This window comes from Podarcis filfolensis (genome assembly GCF_964270895.1).
Source record: "Podarcis filfolensis genome assembly, chromosome: 3".
NCBI lineage: Eukaryota > Metazoa > Chordata > Lepidosauria > Squamata > Lacertidae > Podarcis > Podarcis filfolensis.
Window position 1 is genome coordinate 12,943,058 of NC_139606.1, and position 21,762 is coordinate 12,964,819.

The window sequence follows — 21,762 nt, forward strand, 5'->3', positions numbered from 1 at the left end:
TTTTGTGCCTCCCCTACTTGTGGGGAAACCCTGTTTTGGGGATCCGGAGCGACGTGAGGTGAGTGGCGCGGTGCTTTGAATCGACTGCTTTTTTCACGGAGTGAAGCCGCATTGCTGTTGCCGGAGAGCGCTGACTTTTTCCTGTGGACAATTGGATTTTAAACAACTACCCATGACTAAAACGGAAAATTGGATCTTTAAATACCTTAATACCTTAATTTGGCACTGAAGCGGGAAGGTCATAAACAGGAAGTCCGCCTTCTGCTTTTGTAAATAGACTGAAGCAAAGACGTCACAAGCTAAAGTCTTTGAAAGTTTTTGGCAAAGGATTAAACTTCCATCTGTTTAAAATACAAAACCCCCCTTGGAAGCAGGAGAAGAGGGGGAAAATTTTGGACCTAGTGAGCCTGCAGGAGAGAGTGAGAAATCAAATTACCACTGCTCTGAACCTGGGAACGGGCTGCCAGAGGACGTTTGGGGAGAGTTCATTGACAGAGCGGATTTGACAGCTAGCTTAATAAGAGCAAGATACTGTTTCCATTGTCCTTTTCTGCGTTTAAAAAGGAGGAAAAGTAACTCAAAACTGAAACTATCTTTAATGCTTGAGTTGTGCTTGAAAGAACTGATACAAGTGGAGATTGTTTCCCCCTAGAGGGAGCTTTTGAAACTGTTACAGGAGTGTAACTGGGAGATCTCCAGCTGCAAGATAAGGATTCTGAGAACCAGAGATTGACCTTGGACCATTTAAAAATGTTGACAGGAGAAGCCATTGTGACGGTTTTATGTAAGATAAGCCACTCGCTGGAACAGCTTCATAAAAAGACGGATGACATGACTTTTAAAGTTGACAATTTGGAACAGAAAGTGACTAACTTGAGTCAAAAAGCGAGCAACAAGACAGAAATAATTCAGGATTTGGTACAGGAATCTACTTCGGCAGGACAAATGGTGGAGGAGAAGGAGGAGAAGGAGAAAGCTGCTGTTGCTGAACATAAAGTAATACAAGCGGGATCCTTAGCTTTACAGAAGCAAAGTGAGGACTATGAGGCCTTTTATGAATGAATCTAGAAAAAGTTAGATTTCGAGGTTTGGACCCCGGCTTGGACTGAAGAAGGAAAGTTGGAAAGATCCCTCTATGCAGGGATTAACTGACTTTTGGGACTTGGACTTGGGTTGGGAGGAGATTGAAGTTTTGGGGGCCTTTGGATTTGGAGGGATTTTGAAATATGTCCTGAAATACTTTATGGATCTTAATTTCAACTATGGAAATTTGGCTGACCTGTCCAGAAGGAATAAAAGTATCGTTAGGTTGGAGTCTCCCCGAGATTTGATCTTTAGCATCAAAGAATATGAAGAAGACCTGCAGAAGGGACTTGGAAAAGAGTTAAGAGCCTCGGACATAAGATCTCCAGGTTGATGGACTATATGGAGTGGACGGAAAGGACTGGCAGAATCCGAAACCAGGGAGAGAAGATGGTGGAAGAAGATTGGAAAATTTAAAGTTTATATATAGAAATATGGTAAAACAAATGAGTGATAGAAAAACGGTGGAATCATATTCTATGGACTTAGCAGAAATGTTATAAGGAGTTAAGCATATATAAGTATTTTAGTTTTAATGGAAAATAAGGTTAAAAAAATATGTTATTTACAATATGATAGAAAATGGAGAGAGATGGAAAGGATTTGCTGAAAAAAATATTAGAAGTGGAATACAAAAAGGGAGGTGAGAGGAGGTCGAGGAAACAAGGGAATGAAAGAGAGAGAATGGAAAAGGGATGATATATGTATGTTTTTAAATTGTTTTTGTTTTTGTTTTATTTAGGGTTAGGGTTAGGGAGTGGGTTTTGGTTAGTTTAATTTGATGTGTTTAGTTTAATGGGTTTGGGTTGTGTTTTGTGTTGTTTGTATATTGTTTTGTATTGTGTTTTTTCTCTTTTGTTTTTTCTCTCTTGTCTTCTTTTCTTTTCTTTTCCTTTTTTGTAATCTTTAAAAGCAATAAATATTATTAAAAAAAAAAGTTAACTTGACCAGAGTTGCAAAAGAAAAATGTAATCATTTTTTAATAAAACGTATTTGCATAACTTAAGCAATTAAGAAATACCACTTTCTACAGATTTGGGAGGATTTTATCTATGCTGTTTAAATTTCAGTAACAAGGAAACATATGTTTTATTAGAGAGGACATGGAGCCCTGCCTCTTTCATATGTGGGCTTCATTCTGCTTTTCTTAATCTCAAATGGGATATAACACTGAAGCACAATATGTCCCCAACATCTTTACAAAAAATGCACCCCTGGTTTATGCCAAATTAAAATGGAAGACTGGCTCCAGGGAGGGGATTATTAACCCCTTGTACCCTGTGGGACGCGGGTGGCGCTGTGGGTTAAACCACAGAGCCTAGGACTTGCCGATCAGAAGGTCGACGGTTCGAATCCCTGCGACGGGGTGAGCTCCCATTGCTCGGTCCCTGCTCCTGCCAACCTAGCAGTTTGAAAGCACGTCAAAGTGCAAGTAGATAAATAGGTACCACTCCGGCGGGAAGGTAAATGGCATTTCCGTGCACTGCTCTGATTCACCAGAAGCGGCTTAGTCATGCTGGCCACATGACCCGGAAGCTGTACACCGGCTCCCTCGGCCAATAAAGCGAAATGAGCGCCGCAACCCCAGAGTCGGTCATGACTGGACCTAATGGTCAGGGGTCCCTTTACCTTTACCTTTACCCTGTGCTGTTTTCTGCTGAAGATTGGGTCTCTCTCTCTCTCTCAGACACACACACACACACACACACACACACACACACAGTGCTGCTGCTTTAACAAATAGCATCTGAGATAGGATTTTCAGCATAATTATTTCCCTTTGTGACATTTCGTTTTTAAGGCACTCGCCACCTGTGCACCGGCCTCCCTCTTTTGTCTGCAGACTCCACAGATATATTTTGTAGGCTAGAGGGGGGGGAGTTGGGAGGGATAGAATTTTGCACAACAGAACAACATGTGTAGTTTGGCTCTTATTGGAGCACATCATCTTCAGAGCTTTGCCTAAGTAAGGGCACCTAAATTAAATAAGAGCCACAGTAAATGTCATGATCCAATACTAGGAAGTATGCCATAATTTACTCCGGGTGCACGTTGTCGCGTTTGACAATATGTGCTTGATAGATCTGGAATTCTGCCTGGTGTGCTGTCATCTTCCGTATCTGACTGCGGCACAGTTTATGGGAGAGGATAGTATTTTGCTTGCCAGATTGTGTTTTAACATCTTTATTTTCATGCAACGGCTCTTAAAATGCAAGATGTAAAATACAGGGTGCACAATATGGAAGACTGCCTAATCTTGCCAACAGTGTGCTGTTTTGGTTCCTCTAGAATTGTCCACTTCCAGCTCCCTTAAGCTTCTTCAGCGTTTGGGCCCCAACAGATCATGGAATAATAGAATTGTGAAGGGATGGATCTTGCTTCCCCCTTGGGTTTCTGGGGAAAACTCAAATCCAGCACAGAGGAATACACACCCTGTTGTTCTCCATCCAAGGATACCCCGGTATCCAGCCAGTTGATGTGGGAAAATATATATGCCATTTGTCTCTATGGCGAGCTTCTAAGACTTGTAAACCACAGTTCTTAACTGGCCAGTCAAAGCCATCAACTTAACTAAGGAACTAGTTTGGCTGGTTTCCTCTTAAAGATTCTACCCCAAATACACAAGATCACAGGTTCGGAAGGGATCCAATTGACCCTCCAAACCCACAACGGTATGTACACATTCTAGAAAACATAGAGCCTCAGGTTTTGCCTCAACACTGGGAGCCACTGTGGTGTAGTGGTTAGGAGCGGTAGTCTCGTAATCTGGGGAACTGGGTTCGCGTCTCCGCTCCTCCACATGCAGCTGCTGGGTGACCTTGGGCTAGTCACACTTCTTTGAAGTCTCTCAGCCCCACTCACCTCACAGAGTGTTTGTTGTGGGGGAGGAAGGGAAAGGAGGATGTTAGCCGCTTTGAGACTCCTTTGGGTAGTGATAAAGCGGGATATCAAATCCAAACTCCTCCTCCTCCTCTTCCTCCTCCTCCTCCTCCTCCTCTTCTTCTTCTTCTTCACTTCCTTGGGCTGTCACCTATGCCCTCTCATGACATAACTGCCTCTGCAGCTGCTACCTTTTTCCTAAATAGCAAAGCTTATTGCCTCCGCAGTCACCCGTAGCAAGTGTTCATTTATTCATTCAAAGTTAAAACAGTTTCCAAAGTTGTCTGAGCCTCTTCACAGCCCCACCAAATCTGTAAGGGTTTCTTCTGGAAGGCTCCCAACACTTAGAACTGAATGAGGAGGGATCTTTAAGGGTGCAGAAAACTTGGGAAATCTACGTGCAAAGCAACAACAACAAAAAAGAACACCTTTCCCCCCCTAATCTCACACAACAAGCTTGGCATGTGGTTAGTTCAAGCACATTTCATACCCACAGAGCAAAAGGAAATGGGCCAACAATAAGCTTATCTGTGTGCCCCAGACCAATTTTCAAGGTTTTCTTTCTTTCTTAGCGTTGTACACATTTCAGACCAGAAATACAGAATGCCTACATCTCCCAAATGAAAAGCTTGACAGTTACTTTTGTTGCCACTTGTTCCATGTCATCTCAACTCCTGGACAGCACCAGCTATTCCTTAGGTCAGTTTTTGAGCTTTCATCCAAGCAGTCCCAAAAGCATTTGAGCTAATTGTGCTTTCTTCATATCCAGGGGGAATAATAGCTAACTGCTTTGGGAAGTATTATATTTCCCTATAGTTTCCTGTGGTTGAATCTCTTGCTATATTAGGACATGTTCCTTACTTTCTAGGATAACCTACTTATTAATTTATTAACCTTATCAGCAGCTATGACACTCCAGAGGCAGCCTTTAAAACTACCCTACTTCTTCATGGCCACATTTTGTTGCTGGGCACCTGACAGGAACTGTCTACCTTTCTCCAAACATGTGTCAAGGGCAAGGCAATAATTCCTTTTTTAAAAAAATTATATAATGATTTTCATCCAAGCAAAGTAAGCAGACACACAGTGAAGGGACGAATCCGCAATTTGCAATAAAAACTGAATCCAAAGCACTTTAAATTCAGATTAAAATCATATTATCTAGATTTCATGTTTTAAATCCAGTTTGGGTTAAAAACGTATCTCAGTGATTTTGTACCTTTTCTTAAATATGCTTCACCATCTTTTCTGGATGTGCAGTGCAGCTCAGCATAACCAAAAATTATCTACAGTACTGGACAACTTTTTGATTTTCAGGATTTGGGCATGCATGAGGTAATGTATCAATTTGTCTAGATAACTCTGGCTCAGGGATCACCAGCCTCTTTGGGACCAGTGGGTACATGTTGACTTTTGAGAGAGTTTTGGGGGTGCCCATCACGAAATAGCTGCTATGTGGGGGTAGCATGAGGCAGAAATAGAGAGACAGCTACCAGCACCAACTTTACTCTTGCCATGGGAACCCAGCTATGACTTGCTGGTCCTAATGATGGAGATCTCTCCCCACCTCTATCTCTGTCTCTCTCTCTCTCTGTCTCTCTCTCTCTCACACACACACACACAGACTGCTAATAGCATCAGGGATCATTCCTCAATATCAGAAAAAGTATACAAGGTATCCACACCACACTCACTCTCACTTCACAGAAATCGCCTAGGTACCTGCACATTTTGCTACCTAACTTTCTTTGCTTTCCTGACAATTTCCAGTAAAGTAGGAGGGTGGCGCAAGCAACTCAAGTGAAGGCGAGGTGAATCCATGCTTAACATCACCAAACTGCTTCTTCCTAGCCAATTTTCAACTTTCTAGGCACTATAGACCTAATGTTACTTGTGAACTAGGGAAATCTGAGTTCACCTCTCATTTTTGGCACACCCTAATTTCTTTCCCATCCTGCTCCCTCCTATAACCATCAGAAACATAGCAAAATACATCACCTGCAATTAATCATCAATGATATGGTTATATTAATTAACTAGCTTACACCAAAAAAAACCCCACCACCTATGATTAAGTGAAATTAATTATTTGACATTTTCTATGGCTGTTATTTAAATATATTTGACAATATCTACTTTGAAATAATAAGTCTTTAGGCTATCTGTTAATTGCTGCACTGTAGAAATAATCTTTATTTAAATTTATATGCAGTAAAAATTAACGCAAAGTAAAGTGAGCAAAGGAGGTTTGTTCAACCTTTGGAAAAAGAAACAGATCACTGGAAATGAGCCTGAGAACATTTTCTATTCATATTATTTCCTTCTACTGCATATTCGAGAAACATTTCTTGAGTAACAAACACTTTTTTTGTTTGTGTACACATTCATTTAACATACTACAGAAATATCTATTGCAGTAATTTCTCTTTATGCAATTATAGCCGTTTTATGTGCTTTTGTATTTGTTGGGAATCTTGTCACATTGATTCAGAGGCTTCTTGTTTCTGTGAGCTCTCTTGACATGCCCATGAGCCCTTCCCACCCATTCCAAACCACTAGGCTGGGAAGGAGGACAGAATTAATTATGTGGGAATCGGCCCATACCAAATAGTTGACTGAGAAAGCCTGAATGACTGTTGAACCCAAAGCCTTGCTATCTCAGTTTAAATTTCATGCACAAAAGTGGAGGAAGCAAATATTTGGATTTTTGTGCACTATTTGACTACAACTGCAGCAAATTCGGCAGTGGCAGCAATTTTTGGCAGCTAATTTAGCAAGGGGGCAAATGGCAGGCTGCATGAGGCAAATGCTATACACAGCTCATGGGCTGTATATTGCTTAAGGACCCCTGACCATTAGGTCCAGTCGTGGCTGACTCTGGGGTTGTGGCGCTCATATGGAAATGCCGTTTACCTTCCCACTGGAGCGGTACCTGTTTATCTACTTACACTTTGACGTGCTTTCGAACTGCTAGGTTGGCAGGAGCAGGGACTGAGCAATGGGAGCTCACCCCATCGTGGGGATTCGAACCGCCGACTTTCTGATCGACAAGCCCTAGGCTCTGTGGTTTAACCCACAGCGCCACCCGCGTCCCATGTATATCGCTTACCTATGACTTAAAGTTTTAAAGCCCGGAAAACTCATCCCTACCATTAAAAACTATTAAGACAACCCTGTTATTCCACAAATTAGTCAATGATCGTATTAAAATGTTGTAAGTATTTTAATAGAGCTAAGCCAAAATGTTGAGCAGATATCTCTCTCTCCAAGAAATACACCTCCTTTTGAGGCTATTTTCCCTTCACTATTGCAAAAGGGTAAAAAACTGTTTATAACAGGGTGTAAGTGAGGTGGAGATGGGATTGAGGCAACCAGGTTGATGTACACTTTCCCAAATAAGATATATACAGTGGTACCTCAGGTTACATACGCTTCAGGTTACACTCTCCATTAAGCCAGAAATAGTGCTTCAGGTTAAGAACTTTGCTTCAGGATAAGAACAGAAATCGGGCTCCGGCGGCACGGCAGCAGCAGGAGGCCCCATTAGCTAAAGTGGTGCTTCAGGTTAAGTACAGTTTCAGGTTAAGAACAGACCTCCAGAACGAATTAAGTACTTAACCAAAGGTACCACTGTACATAGTTGACCTGTTGGGACAGGGTGTCTTTGACTAGAGCTGAACTAGTGTGAAAATATTGCTAGCACAGAGTAGTGAGACCGGCAGCATTGCCTGAGCAGTGAAGCTGTGTTCCCTCTCCTCCCTTCCCATTCAAAGTGAGAGCAACGCCTTCAGTCTGGAGTGGTACAGCCCAGACGGTCTTCTAATCCTGCTCTGTGAGAACAAGGCCCCTCAGCCTTTCCCGTCTCCTTGTCTTCGTGCCTGTCCACTCTCTGCCAAAAATGCTACAGATACTCCCAGCGATGCCTAACGCAGCAAGCTGTACAATGCCATCTGCAGATTCCCCTGCCCAAATGTAAAAAGAGATACTATGCCCAGGAGCACAATTACGCTTCAAGACTTCCTCTCGCAGACAAGAGGCTTAGCATTCTTCCAGGAATACTGGCTCTGCAATATGACTTGTCATTCAGTTCGGGGGTGAGGAAAAAAAGAGGATTTCCTGGGGACTACAGCTGTTTTGCATATGATTATTGAAATAGCAATATTCAAAAGGGGGGGTGTCTCTGTGTGTGTTGGTGATGATCAAGTGCCTAATTCAAGGGACAAGAAGTCTGTTTAATATTCCATGCATGCATTCTGGATGCTGGCATGGAGCTCAGATTCCTCTGAACCTCAGCTTCCAATTTCTGCTTTTCAAAAGTAGGTTTCTAGCTGTGCTCATTTGTCAAAAGAAGTTTGCCAATGTGCAGCCAGTGTCATCAGACGAACACGCAGCAGCTGAGAGATGTTTTGGATCGGCTTTTTGCAATCAGTCCTCCCACACTGACTCCCTTACCTAATTTGCTTTTTCTTCTTCTCCCCTGCTTTAAGACAAAACAATCTGCCTGGGTCTTATGTCACATCATTTTGCCTTCAGCCACCAACATTCTGTTTTTAGAGAATTTTTTTTTTTTTTAGCAAAACATTAATGGCCTTTCTACTTCATTAAAGGTAAAGGACCCCTGACAGTTAAGTCCAGTCGCGAATGACTCTGGGGTTGCGGCACTCATCTCGCTTTATAGGCCGAGGGAGCTGGTGTTTGTCCGCAGACAGTTTTTCCAGGTCATGTGGCCAGCATGACTAAGCTGCTTCTGGCAAAACCACAGCAGCGCACGGAAAATGCCATTTACCTTCCCACCGGAGTGGTACCTGTTTATCTACTTGCACTTTTGTGCGTGCTTTCGAACTGCTAGGTTGGCAGGAGCTGAGACCGAGCAACGGGAGTTCAACCCCCACATGGGGTTTTGAACTGCCAACCTTCTGATCAGCAAGTCCAGGAGGCTCAGTGGTTTAGACCACAGCGTCCCTCTACTTCATTAGTAGAGGGACTTTCGCATCCCTCTACTTCATTAGTAGTCAGTAAAATAAATGTGAGGTCCTGGTTGCACTCCCCAGTTGAGATCTGCAATTATCACTTGATAAACCCTGGCCAAATAAAGCAGCTGCTGCAAATCTAAGGTGCTGGGTGTCATCACCTTAGCATTATCTCACAGTTTAAAGCAAGTCAAAGGATGTCCATCCCTTTGGGTCCGCCATGATTTGTTTTCTTCACGCGTGTGCAGTTAATGTCATTAGCCCAAGAGCCAAACATCTTCTCTCTTGATACAGTTTCTGTTAAGGGAATTGCATTTCTCCCACACTCAAAATACACGATGCTTCTCTTACAGCAGGCATTGCAACTGCAGTGTGGCTTGTAGATACCATTGCTACAGAAACCAAGTTAATTGACAGTGTGAATGATGCTGTCTCCCTTATGCCAATATTCCTTCCCTTCCCTTTCCTCTTTTTATGGCTTTAGAAGAGGAATGAGGAACCTGTGACCCATCAGATGTTCTAGGAGTCCAACAACATCTAGAGGGCCACATGTTCTCCAAATATTCTCTTCAGGCTGCATTGCTCCAGGAAGAAAATCAGTCATCTGGCTTATGCTAATGGTGGTACGACTGCCCCCATTGTCACTTTGCAGACCTTTTCCTTCATTTTGTTTCAGTTCATTCTTCTTGTCTTGCAGGAGAGGGGCTGTCCAGTTAGGTCAGGCAAATAGCAGAAGAGAAGGAATATTGCATTGTTGTCCTGCAAAGGGACAATGTGACATAAAGCAAGAAAGCATGCTGCCCAGAGTGTTTGGAGAGGCTAAATTGAGCCTGTCCTCTCAGCTGAAGGCTATATATTCCTCACCTTGTATATGTCTGTATAGAAGAGAAAAACCTTACACAAATACTGATCAATGCATAGGCAAAACGTGAGGATAAATTGCAGCAGTTTACATCTTAGGCAATTCGATTTAGCATTTGCCAACATAAGTATGAATTTCTTCAGTCTCTTCCCTCCCACCCTCAAAGCTGGCCAATATAGTAACATAATTTTAGAAAGCCTTTCAAAGAATCATTAAGTTGCATGCTTCTACTTGGCAGTTGTGTCTAGTAGGTTTTACTGCCTGGAAAGCATACTTAGATTTGTACCTTAAGATGACTTGTATGCATGAAGAGACATGGGCAGTGGTTTTGTGTTGCTACACAAAAGGAGCCTACAAACATATTGCAGTGTATTTCAGAGGCTAGGGTGACTGTTGTTGATTTAATCCTTTGTTAGGTGCTAGGGGTGATGGATGAGCTGTAAGCGCATTCAATGTGTCTGTTTGACAGTGATCATTTTTTTAAAAGGTGTTGTGCTGCTTTGTGGTCAGTTAAAATAAGTGTTTGTGTCACCCTTCACTAGCCTGGCACAGCACAGAGCTTAGATGACTTGGACATATTTTGTTGTCTGTGCCTCTAAAGGTAAAGGTAAAGGTACCCCTGAACATTAGGTCCAGTCATGATTGACTCTGGGGTTGCAGCGCTCATCTCGCTTTATTGGCTGAGGGAGCCGGTGTACAGCTTCCGGGTCATGTGGCCAGCATGACTAAGCCACTTCTGGCGAACCAGAGCAGCGCACGGAAACGCCATTTACCTCCCCGTCAGAGTGGTACCTATTTATCTACTTGCACTTTGACGTGCTTTCAAACTGCTAGGTTGGCAGGAACAGGGACCGAGCAATGGGAGCTCACCCCATTGCAGGGATTCGAACCGCTGACCTTCTGATCAGCAAGTCCTAGGCTTTGTGGTTTAACCCACAGCGCCACCTGCATCCCTTTCTGTGCCTCTGCTCCCCTAATTGTTCAGCAAAATTTGAAAATGGTCCTTCAGCAGGAGCATCCAGGATTTATTTCCCCCTGTGTCCATCAGTGGAAAGATATTCAGCACATTATCTGTGCCTAATCATTTCTCTGTGTATAATTCTTTAAAACAGATTTGCTCAGTTGTCGTTATTATTGGAAGGTAGCTTTGGCTAGAAGATCTATTCATTCTATGTGTCTTTCTACATTCATCCATTCTTCCTTTTAAAAAAAAACAACCTTTGGGAACAGGTTGAGCAGGGGATGGAGGAGGCAGGAATTCTTCTCCCATTCAGATTTTAATCCAAGCTGGAGAAAAAAATGGGGGATTGTAATGGTCGCCTCTTCTTGAAGCAATCATTGCAAAGCTGTATCTAAGCTCAGCAAGCACGGCTGGCATCTTTAAACCAAATAATTTCCATTCTACATTTTGAGCACCAATTTGTCCTTATATAATCTGAAATTTCCTTTGTTCTGTTGCCTGGACACAATTTCCATGAATTTCCATGCATTTTATGCTGGCTTTCCATTAGGACAAGTGTAGCAGCAGGGGAAGAAGTGTAGCATGAGTCTTTGAGATGATGCTATATCGGTCTTCCACTAATTATGCAAAAGCCTTTTTATTCTCTTCTGCGGAGGTGGAAACATGCCTGTTTTCTGTTAAGAGTGGTTGTCTAAGTCCACTGACATCTGACTTCTGCTCCCCTTTTTCTTTCAGTGTGGCTCAATGTGCTTAGTACAATTCATATGCAGTATAAACTTGCCTTTTGTCCCCTTCCTATGTCGAACTAATGAAATGAATCTGGGAATGAAAAGCTGCAGGGGAAAAACTCGCTTACTCTGTACATCGCTTAGCCGGCTTGTTAGACGAGGGTCAAGGAAGCTGTATGTTTTGTCAATTGCAATTACATTTTGTCAATTACAGCAGCGAGGTCTGGGAATCATTGTTGCAAAGTAGCATTGGGCCTGTGCACTTTGTGCTGAGAAAGTGGGGGCATTAGATATTCTTAAATGATTCAGGAAGGAGTAAAGGATAGATTTTAACAACCCTTTTTCTGTTCACCACATCTATTTCTGATCCAGGAACTAACCTAATCAGCAATTCATTAGCTGTGAATGTGGAGCAGCTTCCGGCCACAAATTTCCTTTGCCTTACTACACCAAGTGTCTAACGCCATTCCCACTTTTATCTTTAGTTTTGTGTACAGCAGAGAAACACAGGGTCTTATTTCTCTCCATCAGCACCGGCACAAGCTATGAGTTGCTGAAAAGCAGTTTTGAGGTACTTCTCCTGAAACAGACATGTCAACTCTGGCCCTGCTGGGGTCATCCTCTGTCTCATCTTTACCACTTCAGATTGTAGGTGAAGGCTTACATAATTGGATACTCCTGCACACAAAGACGTTTTGTGTGTTTCTGATCCCGTGGCTGAGTCAATATTAGAACAAAATCCAGTTCTTGAACTGGACGTCTGCATATTTCAAGAGCTCACCCCTTTTCTGAAATCTGATTTGATCCTCCTTGCCCGTCTGGTAGGAGATGCCCACTATCACTCATCTCTACAAAGAGTGCTAGAAATGTAAGGCATGATCTGCCCAGACACTTTAATAAATCCTCATTTTTAAATGGGAGTCATTTCTGAGTCTTAACTATTGGACTGAAACCAGTGAGACTTGAAAAGGTTTACCATGCCCATTCTCAGATGTCCTGAAGGGTGGGGTTCCATCAGCAGCCAAGGGATTTCCCAAAAAGATCTGAAGCTTGAGATCTGAAGTTCAGTGAACTTCTGATATAGAAAACCCATCTATTTCTTAAATATAGGACTTAAAGGTAAAGGGACCCCTGACCATTAGGTCCAGTCGTGGCTGACTCTGGGGTTACTGCGCTCATCTCACTTTATTGGCCAATGGACTGAAGTACAGCTTCCGGGTCATGTGGCCAGCATAACTAAGCTGCTTCTGGCAAACCAGAGCAGCGCACGGAAATGCTGTTTACCTTCCTGCTGGAGCAGTACCTATTTATCTACTTGCACTTTGACGTGCTTTCAAACTGCTAGGTTGGCAGGAGCAGGGACCGAGCAACGGGAGCTCACCCCGTCACAGGGATTTGAACCGCTGACCTTCTGATTGGCAAGTCCTAGGCTCTGTGGTTTAACCCACAGCGCCACATGCGTCCCAAATATAGGACTTACAGCTTCTTAAATAAGTGTGGGTCCTCTTGGTGCAGCAGCTAACTGTTAAGTAGGATACATGCAACAAGCCTTCAGTAGATCACAAGGTAGGATTGTTTTTTCTGGACCAGAGGATGAGGAAAATACAATTAAGGTGTGCATGCTAATGTCAAACAACTAAAGGGCTTTTGTTGTCATCCGTGTTTGCTCTGGCTTAGCTGCTCTCCTTGCTATTTAACTGTGCTTTTGTTCTCCTGGGCGGCGTGTTTACAAAATGTCAGAAACAGAGCCCTGATCATATCAACTTTATATGTTTGGCTCCCATATATCTGTTCGACTAGGAGGCATAGTGAGAACTTTGTCAAAGGTCAAGCCAGGGTGCAATCAATGTCTTGTAGAGGAGGATTAATTTCAAACATTTCCCTTTTTTCAATATTTGTCAGCCTCCTTTTTCCTGTAACAAAATAGCAAATGGTCATCCCACTGCATAATAGAATAAGAGATGAGATGCAGAAGGTTGGAGAATCAAAGTGGAGAGGTAGAACTGAGACCGATAAGAAGCGGAGGGATGATTTCAAAAACCAATCTATTCAGTGATCAAGAAAAGCAGCCAGTTTTAAGATCAGCGCTAAGCCTATCTCACATTACACAATTTTCTTTCTCACCCTTGCATCTCCAGTTGCATCCTCTGCCTGGAAACGTCATATTGCATCTGTTCTGAACTGAGCATCTCTGCAATGCAGAAAAGAAATCAACTGTTTTTTCAATTATGTATGGAAAAATCTTGGCAGTTCTCATACTAGAGCATGATTATAGCAGGCTTTCCACTTAAGAAAATATTGTAAGCTGCTATGCCTTGGGAACACCACAGTAATATTACAATGGGCGGTTTGATCCATCTCCCTGTTGCTTTTGGACTTTAATTGTCTGCCTCTTGTTTGTTTTTTCCCTCGTTTGAGCTGGCTTCATCTACAGCATTGTAAAGCATTTTTAATTGCTATTTGTATAAAAAAATGAGTCTCAGTGGAGCTGTTACTTGGTGGAAGCAGAGCTCACAGGCTCCTTCTGCTGATGAGTTATGTCATGTAATATTTGTATTTACAAGGTGCCTAGCCCACTATTCCATTTTGAAATATGATGTGTCTTTTACTTTTTGACATGTGTGCAACTACAACAGTTGGACAGAGGAGATTTTTCAAACACTTTCAATTAGAAGTTCTTCAATTGCTATTAACAGGGTGTATGTCAAAGGGGAGGGGAACAATCACTTGAAGGTTATATCTGAACCCCTTTCCTTCCACTCATGTGATCTAGAGAGAGCCTTCAGTCTCTCTGGAGCACCTCACACTATGCTGGGGAAACAGGGGCAGGAAGGAATAGGCTTTATCAGACCTCACTTGATATGTGCTTCATGCAAACAATCCCAAGTATGGATCCCCAATGTCTGAGTGTTTGTTCTCTTTGTGCCACCTGCTGAAAGCAATTTTTTCATATGTTGCAAGACTAGATAAGCCTTCTAACCACTGAGCAATCTGGAGGGTGCTCATTCCTTCCAGTGTTTTAACACTAGTTTTTTGATCACCAGTAGGGCACATCAAGTCTAGTTATGTTGCTCCTCCATCAAATCTTACAGTGTTGGAATGTGATTGAGTAAAACGTGAGCATCCATGAATTTTAGGGACTTTCCTCGGACAGACGGGGACTTCTGCCTGGAATGGTGCTACTACAGGGCATGTGGGATCAACATCAATTTTGAAACCCTTATCAAAAGTACATTTTCACCTCATGTAGTATAGGACTGGCTACCCGGCATCCCAGTCCATGTACAACACAGGTAAAACTAAGAGTCAGAAAAATATAACTTCTGAAGCAGCCCAAAGGGAGTGCTTTTTCCCCACTCAAGCTGTATCATCTTTTATGTACTTGACAATACACCAAGAGTACACCGATATGTAGCAACATCCCCTGAAGATCAGCCAGGTGTAATAAAAGCCCCTTCCAGCCCACACACGCCAGGATGAAAGGTTTAATAGGGACCGCTGCAATAACCAGCTTACCTCTTGAGGATGTTCCTATATTGGAGGAAAGACTTCAGAAGCCTGATTTGTGCCTTTGTCTTGAACAGCCACGCACAACCCGAGCCACCTTCACCAGTATCTCCCTGAGCACATATTGAACTCATTTGTTTTATTAAACAGTGGTTCCAGCGATTCCAGCTTTTAGAATCCAACATTGTAATATCAAATAGAGACACAGGGCTGCAGCTGCTTTGAATGGCGGTACTCGATGGATGAGGAGGTGCTGATGATGGAGGGAACAGAGTCACATAATGCTATGTGCCCATTTCCCCGTTTATTCTCACGCATTGTCCCCCCCTTCCAACTGTCTCTCTCTCACATTATATGCGACCCACGTGCTGTATCAATCTATATCTCAAATATAGATCAAAAGATAGGTAGGTAGATATAACATACTGTTTGAAAGTTAAAGGGTGGGGGGAGTCCTTAGGCTACCTCTTTAAGTAATCCCACACCCTGAAATCATGTGCGTTTGTATGAGATTGATATGTGAATGGTATGTGTTGGCCAACAAATTCGGTACTTCTGTTTCCTCCCTTCTTGCTGAAATCATCAACACACTGTACTGCTTAAGCCTTTTGGGCCAACAGTGGACAGTTTGAATGTTCACGAACATTCCATAACAGCTAAGCGAACACTCGGGTATGATGGTTGCATTCGATAAGGGGAAAGGGCTCCCAAAACTATATGAAACCATCGTTCATTTCGCATAGATGTGAAACGGAAACTTCATTGGAAACCTCTCATTAAAAGCATGGCTCCCATTATTACAGGAAATAATCATTTTGCTTCTTATAAAACAGCCTCCCTGTTTCAGTATAGTTTCAGAAACATTGCAGTAGCATCAGCCAGCATACTGGAAAGCCGAGACTTAGTTGAAATGAACCCTAGGCACAGATTTATAATACTAAATTAGTTTTTGTTTACATAAATCAGAGCTTTGACACCTCACCCTAACTTCTGCAAAGGTGTAGGTGGAATTTCAGAAACCTTTTCAAGGAAGGATGGAGGTCATATTATTTTAGGGTGTGGAGATACTTTAAGAGGTGGTCTGAGGGCTTCCCTGTATTTTCTTAACTTTAAAACAGCTTCTGGTCAATCTGTTGGCTTGGGATGGAGCAAAATTCCCTTTCCACTGCTTGTTTTGCCCCTCTGAGTTGTCACTATGTCACATATTCAGAGGGGATGTTCTAGGGGGAAGTGCGGCCCTCGGTGGGGGTTGCCATTTCCCCTCTCCAGATACCTAGAAATGACCCTGCAGGATCAAGAGGAGTGCAGTGCAATTGGTGGTAAGTTTACCCCCACCCTCAGAATTCACCCCTAGAAAAATCCCCCAAAATCCCATTTTCCCCATGCATTTCCCCGCCCACATTGCTTGAAGAACACGGATGGTCAATCATTGCCTATTGCATTACTTACGATGGTGTTGCTGTTATTTCCAGTTACAGGCTGATCTCGATCAAGAATACCAAGACAAATTCAAAAGACTCCCATTGGAAATCCTGGAATTTGTTCAAGAGGCGATGAAAGGCAAAATTAGTGAAGATGGAGATCACAGCTCTGCCACTTCTCCCCTGGCATCCGATGGTGGGAAAGTCAACCATAAGCCACAGCAGAATGAGGAGCTGGAAGATAATCCAGGGAAAGTATTTGATACACCCCTCTAGCAACTCCTCCAAGGCCACATACCTAAATTACCATGGTGCAAAAGTCCCCACCGTGTTCTCCAGATACTCTCCTGATGTGAACAGGGCATCTTCAGATATGGGAGACATCTGTAGGGACGGCACACATTTCTAAAAGGAACGGTTGATGAGGAAAGTCTATGTTGTTTGTAAGCCTTCTTTGTTTCGTTACCGTCTGGGGGGTAGATCAACAGGCCAGTGCTGCTGTTTCCCAGGCTACTTTGGCCAGGCCATGTGCAATTTGGAGCTTTCAGTGGGGACCAGCATGTTTTGTGAAAGTAAACATTCATAGACCTCTCTGTGAAGCAGCAGTGGCTGAAAAAGAAATTCCGAACATCATAACATCCATAGCCATTTATTTCCTCCTTTGCACCTTGAAAGCTTGTATCATCTTGATAATTGCACTGATTTTATTTTATTTGACCAGTTGCTTGCGTTGTTGACAATATATCTGCTTTGAGATGTTCTGTTGAAGCCGTGGTGACTAGTTAACTTTCCCAGCTGAAATCTCTTCAAGAAGAAGACATGTGTTTGTATATGCTTCCTGTGTGATGCGGGTTCACATAGATGTGTATACACACACATACAAACATATACGAACCACTGTGTATGAACAGAGCATGCAAGTTCTCACTGGGAGCCTTCCCTTGTGGCAAAATAAAGAAGTTTCAGGGATCAGAGCTAATATTTCAATGGGCACCTTTACAAAGCAACCTTCAAATCACAAGAATCTTTTAACTTACTATTGTATATTGTTTTCAATTATAAATGGGTGGATCCGAGAGCATTGTTTTCAATTTATTATTTTTGGTTGCATCATGTGATCTGTTGTTGAAATGTTTTGGACTGTGGTATCTGACATGCAAACATCTCTTCCATAGTTTTAAAAAATGTATGGTATGCATGTAGGAAATGCCATCTCCAAAATGTATATAAAACTCAGATATTTCAGAGCTGGAGAATTTGTGAAAAGAAAATAGACAGAAGGATATGGAGGATGAACACATCAGTTCTTATCCTGCAATTTATTTATACCATTAACCTTAGAAAGGTTATAGCCCCTCTAAACTCAATAGAATTACTTTGTGGATGATATTGAAACACTAAATTTTGTCCTGATAATAATAAAGACTTAATGCCTAACAGCATATATGTAGTTTGCTTTCCCTCAGGAGTTCAGTAGAAATAACTTATTTTATTTAAATGTAAGCAATAAATAGAGATCAAACTTAAGTTTCAAGTTAAATGCTAAGTGTACATAGGGAAATAAAACTTTGGCTGAACAGTATTTTTTTTCTCTTAATTTACAACACACATGAGGAAATATAATTTAGAGGACCTAACTCTAAACAGAGACTTTCATTTTGATTTTAAGAATATGACTCCTGTCATTTATTCTACTTTTGCACTTTGAAGATCACTCTTATTAATCGTTAAATACAAAACCTGGAAGGGTCAAAGTTTAATGCTGCATTTTATAAGATAAAGGTTCAATAAATTTGTTTTAGGTTAGGTAAGATAAAATAAATAGCAGTATTCACAACGATTCTGAGACTATTTCTTCGATGTGCTTGTATACAGCAGCTTCAAATAGTCTAGGAGAAATACTGATGAGCTTTTTAATTTATGAAATAAAAGTTAATGGTTTGAACAGAGTATATTATCAGATGTAGTTGGTTTTCAGTACATTTGTATTTGACCATTGACTGTCCTTACTTTTTTAAATATCTGTACAGTGCCCCTTTTGCAGTTGTAGTTTAGTGTGGAATATTGTATATCTTGCATTTGTTCAAACTTACAGTGATATATCATTTACCATTAATATTACTTGAAATAAAGTAAGGTAATGAAAAAGGAGTCTATGATGTGAGAGTCTTGTGCCTTTTATGTATTTGCCTTGTTAAGTGTTGAACATGTGGAAATAATATAGTGTGGACATTTCTGCTTTAGAGAATAGAGCTGCGTTGTATTACACTGAACTTCAACCTACACTCCTGATCTCTTCACACTACTGAGAAACTTTTCATTTGATTTTATTAGCTTCAACCGAATTTTAGTTCATAAACATCAGACATTATGAATCTCACATGGCTGTAGGAGATTTCTTTAATAGAACTTCAAGGGGACATAGCTTCTCTTTCTTTCAAAACTAACCTTGCTCTTGTACATTGCCAAACCCTGTATGTGATTGGCTGGTTGGAAATAGTGACTTGCTTTCAGTTAAGAAAATCTTCTCATTTACCATGTATATAATTTCAGTTTCTCACAATTTTAGAGGCATAATTCATATTTTTTTTGTAAGAATCCTATGCAATTTTGTGGCATGATGTTTCTTCCACTTGTAATTTATGTGCTTTCATCACAGACCCAAATAAAATTTCTTAACACAATCTGTGTGCTCTCTCTTAATTGGCCAACTTTCAAGCCTCTTGGTATCTGTTCAGCTTTCCCTTGAAAGCACAATCTTTTATGTGTTCTCATGTGCGCAGTCTCAGTTTCTGTGGGGTTAACAATGTGACCCAGCAGGCCTCGCCCCTGCTCCTTATGAATTTGAAGGTACACCATATGGCGCATGCCTCCAAATCTTCTGCAAGACACAGAACCACTGCAACAGAAAACCCTTGGGGTTTTTCTCAGCGCACAAACTCAGTGTGCAAAGGATTCTCTGGAGACAGAAATTTCAAAGTTCAACCCCACTAAAAGATAAGTTAATATATGGTGCCTAAAAACAGATAGTAATGGCAGTGGACATGCCTCCCTGTGGAGAATAGTCCATAAGTGGGGAACCATCACCGAAAAGGCCTGTTCTCTCACCACCTTCTTCATCCCAGAGGGGGCACCTGGAGAAGAGCCTCAGATAATTATTTAATTAATAATAATTAATTAATGCAGGGTCCAGTTTGGTTCATATGAGGAGAGGCAGTCCTTGAGGTACTGGGGCCTGAAGTTGCATGCGGCTTTCATAGGTTGAAAACAGTACTTTGATTTGCATCCATAAACTAGTTGATAGTGAGTGTAGTTGAGCTAAGAGGGAATGCGGGTGGCACTGTGGTCCAAACCACTGAGCCTCTTGGGCTTGCCAATCAGAAGGTTGGCGGTTTGAATCCCCACAACAGGGTGAGCTCCCCTTTCTCTGTCCCAGCTCCTGCCAACTAGCAGTTCAAAAGCACACCAGTGCAAGTAGATAAATAGGTACCACTGCGGCGGGAAGGCAAACAGCATTTCTGTGCACTCTGGTTTCTGTCACAGTGTTCCGTTGCACCAGAAGCGGTTTGGTCATGCTGACCTGGAAAGCTGTCTGTGGACAAACGCCGGCTCCCTCGGCCTGAAAGCAAGATGAGCGCCGCAACCCCATAGTCACCTTTGCCTGGACTTAACCCTCCAGGGGTTCTTTACCTTTACGTGCTCTGAACATCTTGCCCCTATGAGCCAGCCACCAAATTCTGCACAAGCTGTGGTTCCCGAGCCATCTTCAAAGGCAGCTCCACGTTTAATGCATTGCAGTAATCTAACCTGGAGGTTACCAGAGCACAGAGAAGAGAAGTTAGGCTATCCCTGTACATAAGCCCCCTAGCAGGGCTCGAAAGTGCTTGCCTTTCCATGCTACTTACCTACCAGCCAGCGGCGTAGCGTGGGTTGTCAGCACCCGGGGCAAGGCAAGTAATTTGCGCCCCCTAACCCGGGGCAAGGCAAGTAATTTGCGCCCCCTAACCCCTAACCTGCCGCCGCTGCCAGCTTCTTCTTGCTGCTGCCTGGGCTGGGGTATTTACGGTAAGGTAGCCACGGCGGCGGCGGGTCCGTGTCACGTGATCTGAGGCAAGTTGCCGCTGGCGCTGCCGCCCAAACTACGCCGCTTGCCCGGAGGAGGAGGAGGGCAGAGAGGCGAGGAAAATGCAACATGGCCCAGCAGCTGCAGCAGCGGCGGGGCTGTGAGGAGGGGCTGCCTGGCGCGCCCTCCGTGGCCCTGATGCGCAGGGACCGCGGCGAGCGCTGAGAGCCGCTGCCTGCCGGACGCCTTCAGCCCGGACGCGTGCACAGCTTGTCGGTTCCGCGAGACATGGGGCTCTGCTACAGCCTGCGCCCGAGGCTCTTCGGCGACTCCGGAGGCGGCGAGCACGCGCCCCCCAGATGTTGCGGCCGGTGCGGCCGGCCCCCCCTGCACCCCCCACGCTACGCCACTGCTACCAGCAACTGCTATCCAGAGGCAGAGGTTCTGTGCAAGTAGATAAATAGGTACCACTCTGGCGGAAAGGTAAACAACGTTTCCATGAGCAGCTCTGGTTCGCCAGAAGCGGCTTAGTCCTGCTGGCCACATGACCCGGAAGCCTTACGCTGGCTTCCTCAGCCAGTAAAGCAAGATGAGCGCCGCAAACCCAGTCAGCCACAACTGGACCTAATGGTCAGAGGTCCCCTTACCTTTACCTAGCTGTTGATAGGCTGACCTGCCATGAAAGTGCCTATCACCTTTTAGAGCTAGTTCTTATCACCAGACTTTGTGGGAAAGGATTGCATCAATTAACTTTATGTTGTGCGAAGGTCTTTCCTCTCTCCTGAATCTATTGCCGTATTGGGGTATAATAAAATGGTCTCTTTTTCTCAACAGGCCTAGGTGTTTGTACCTTAGGACAGGACCCAAAACAGCCAGTAGTGTAAACAGGCTGTGTCATTGATCTGAATAAGATATATATTCTCATGTGTCAGCCAAGCATTAATCCCCTAGGTGAGGAATTATGGCTGCATAACGGAGCAAACATTTTTCATTCAGAGCCTGTTACTATTCTTCATCTTTTAATCTGATGTTCTGTCTGGACACAGACAACAAATATCCCAGCACTTTGGGATATAATTGGATTACCTCTAGGGGAAGCAAAACAATGCTAGAGCCTTCTTCAATGCACACAATAATTTTTCTTGAAAACAACACTTACCAACAGAAGCATCCCAAAGTCTTAATGCATCATCCTGGTGGCACATCTGAAAACCAGAATGGCTCTTAGTGCCACAATAATTGATAAATGCCATTATACTCTTTAGTCAATGCAGCAATAAAGGACTA

General features: G+C 43.0%; 1 protein-coding gene across 3 annotated transcripts in view; it reads left to right on the forward strand.

Annotated features, from left to right (window-relative positions):
• Positions 1-19,096, forward strand: part of PLCB1 (phospholipase C beta 1) — a 466,407-nt gene extending 447,311 nt beyond the window's left edge. For all 3 annotated transcript variants that reach the window (XM_083606830.1, XM_083606829.1, XM_083606831.1), the window contains one exon: positions 16,464-19,096. Coding sequence is in view for 2 of the 3 variants with exons in the window: in XM_083606829.1 (XP_083462955.1) it covers positions 16,464-16,688 (225 nt within the window). In the remaining variant the exon portion in view is untranslated. The remainder of the gene's footprint in view (positions 1-16,463) is intronic.
• Positions 19,097-21,762: the final 2,666 nt, after the last annotated feature.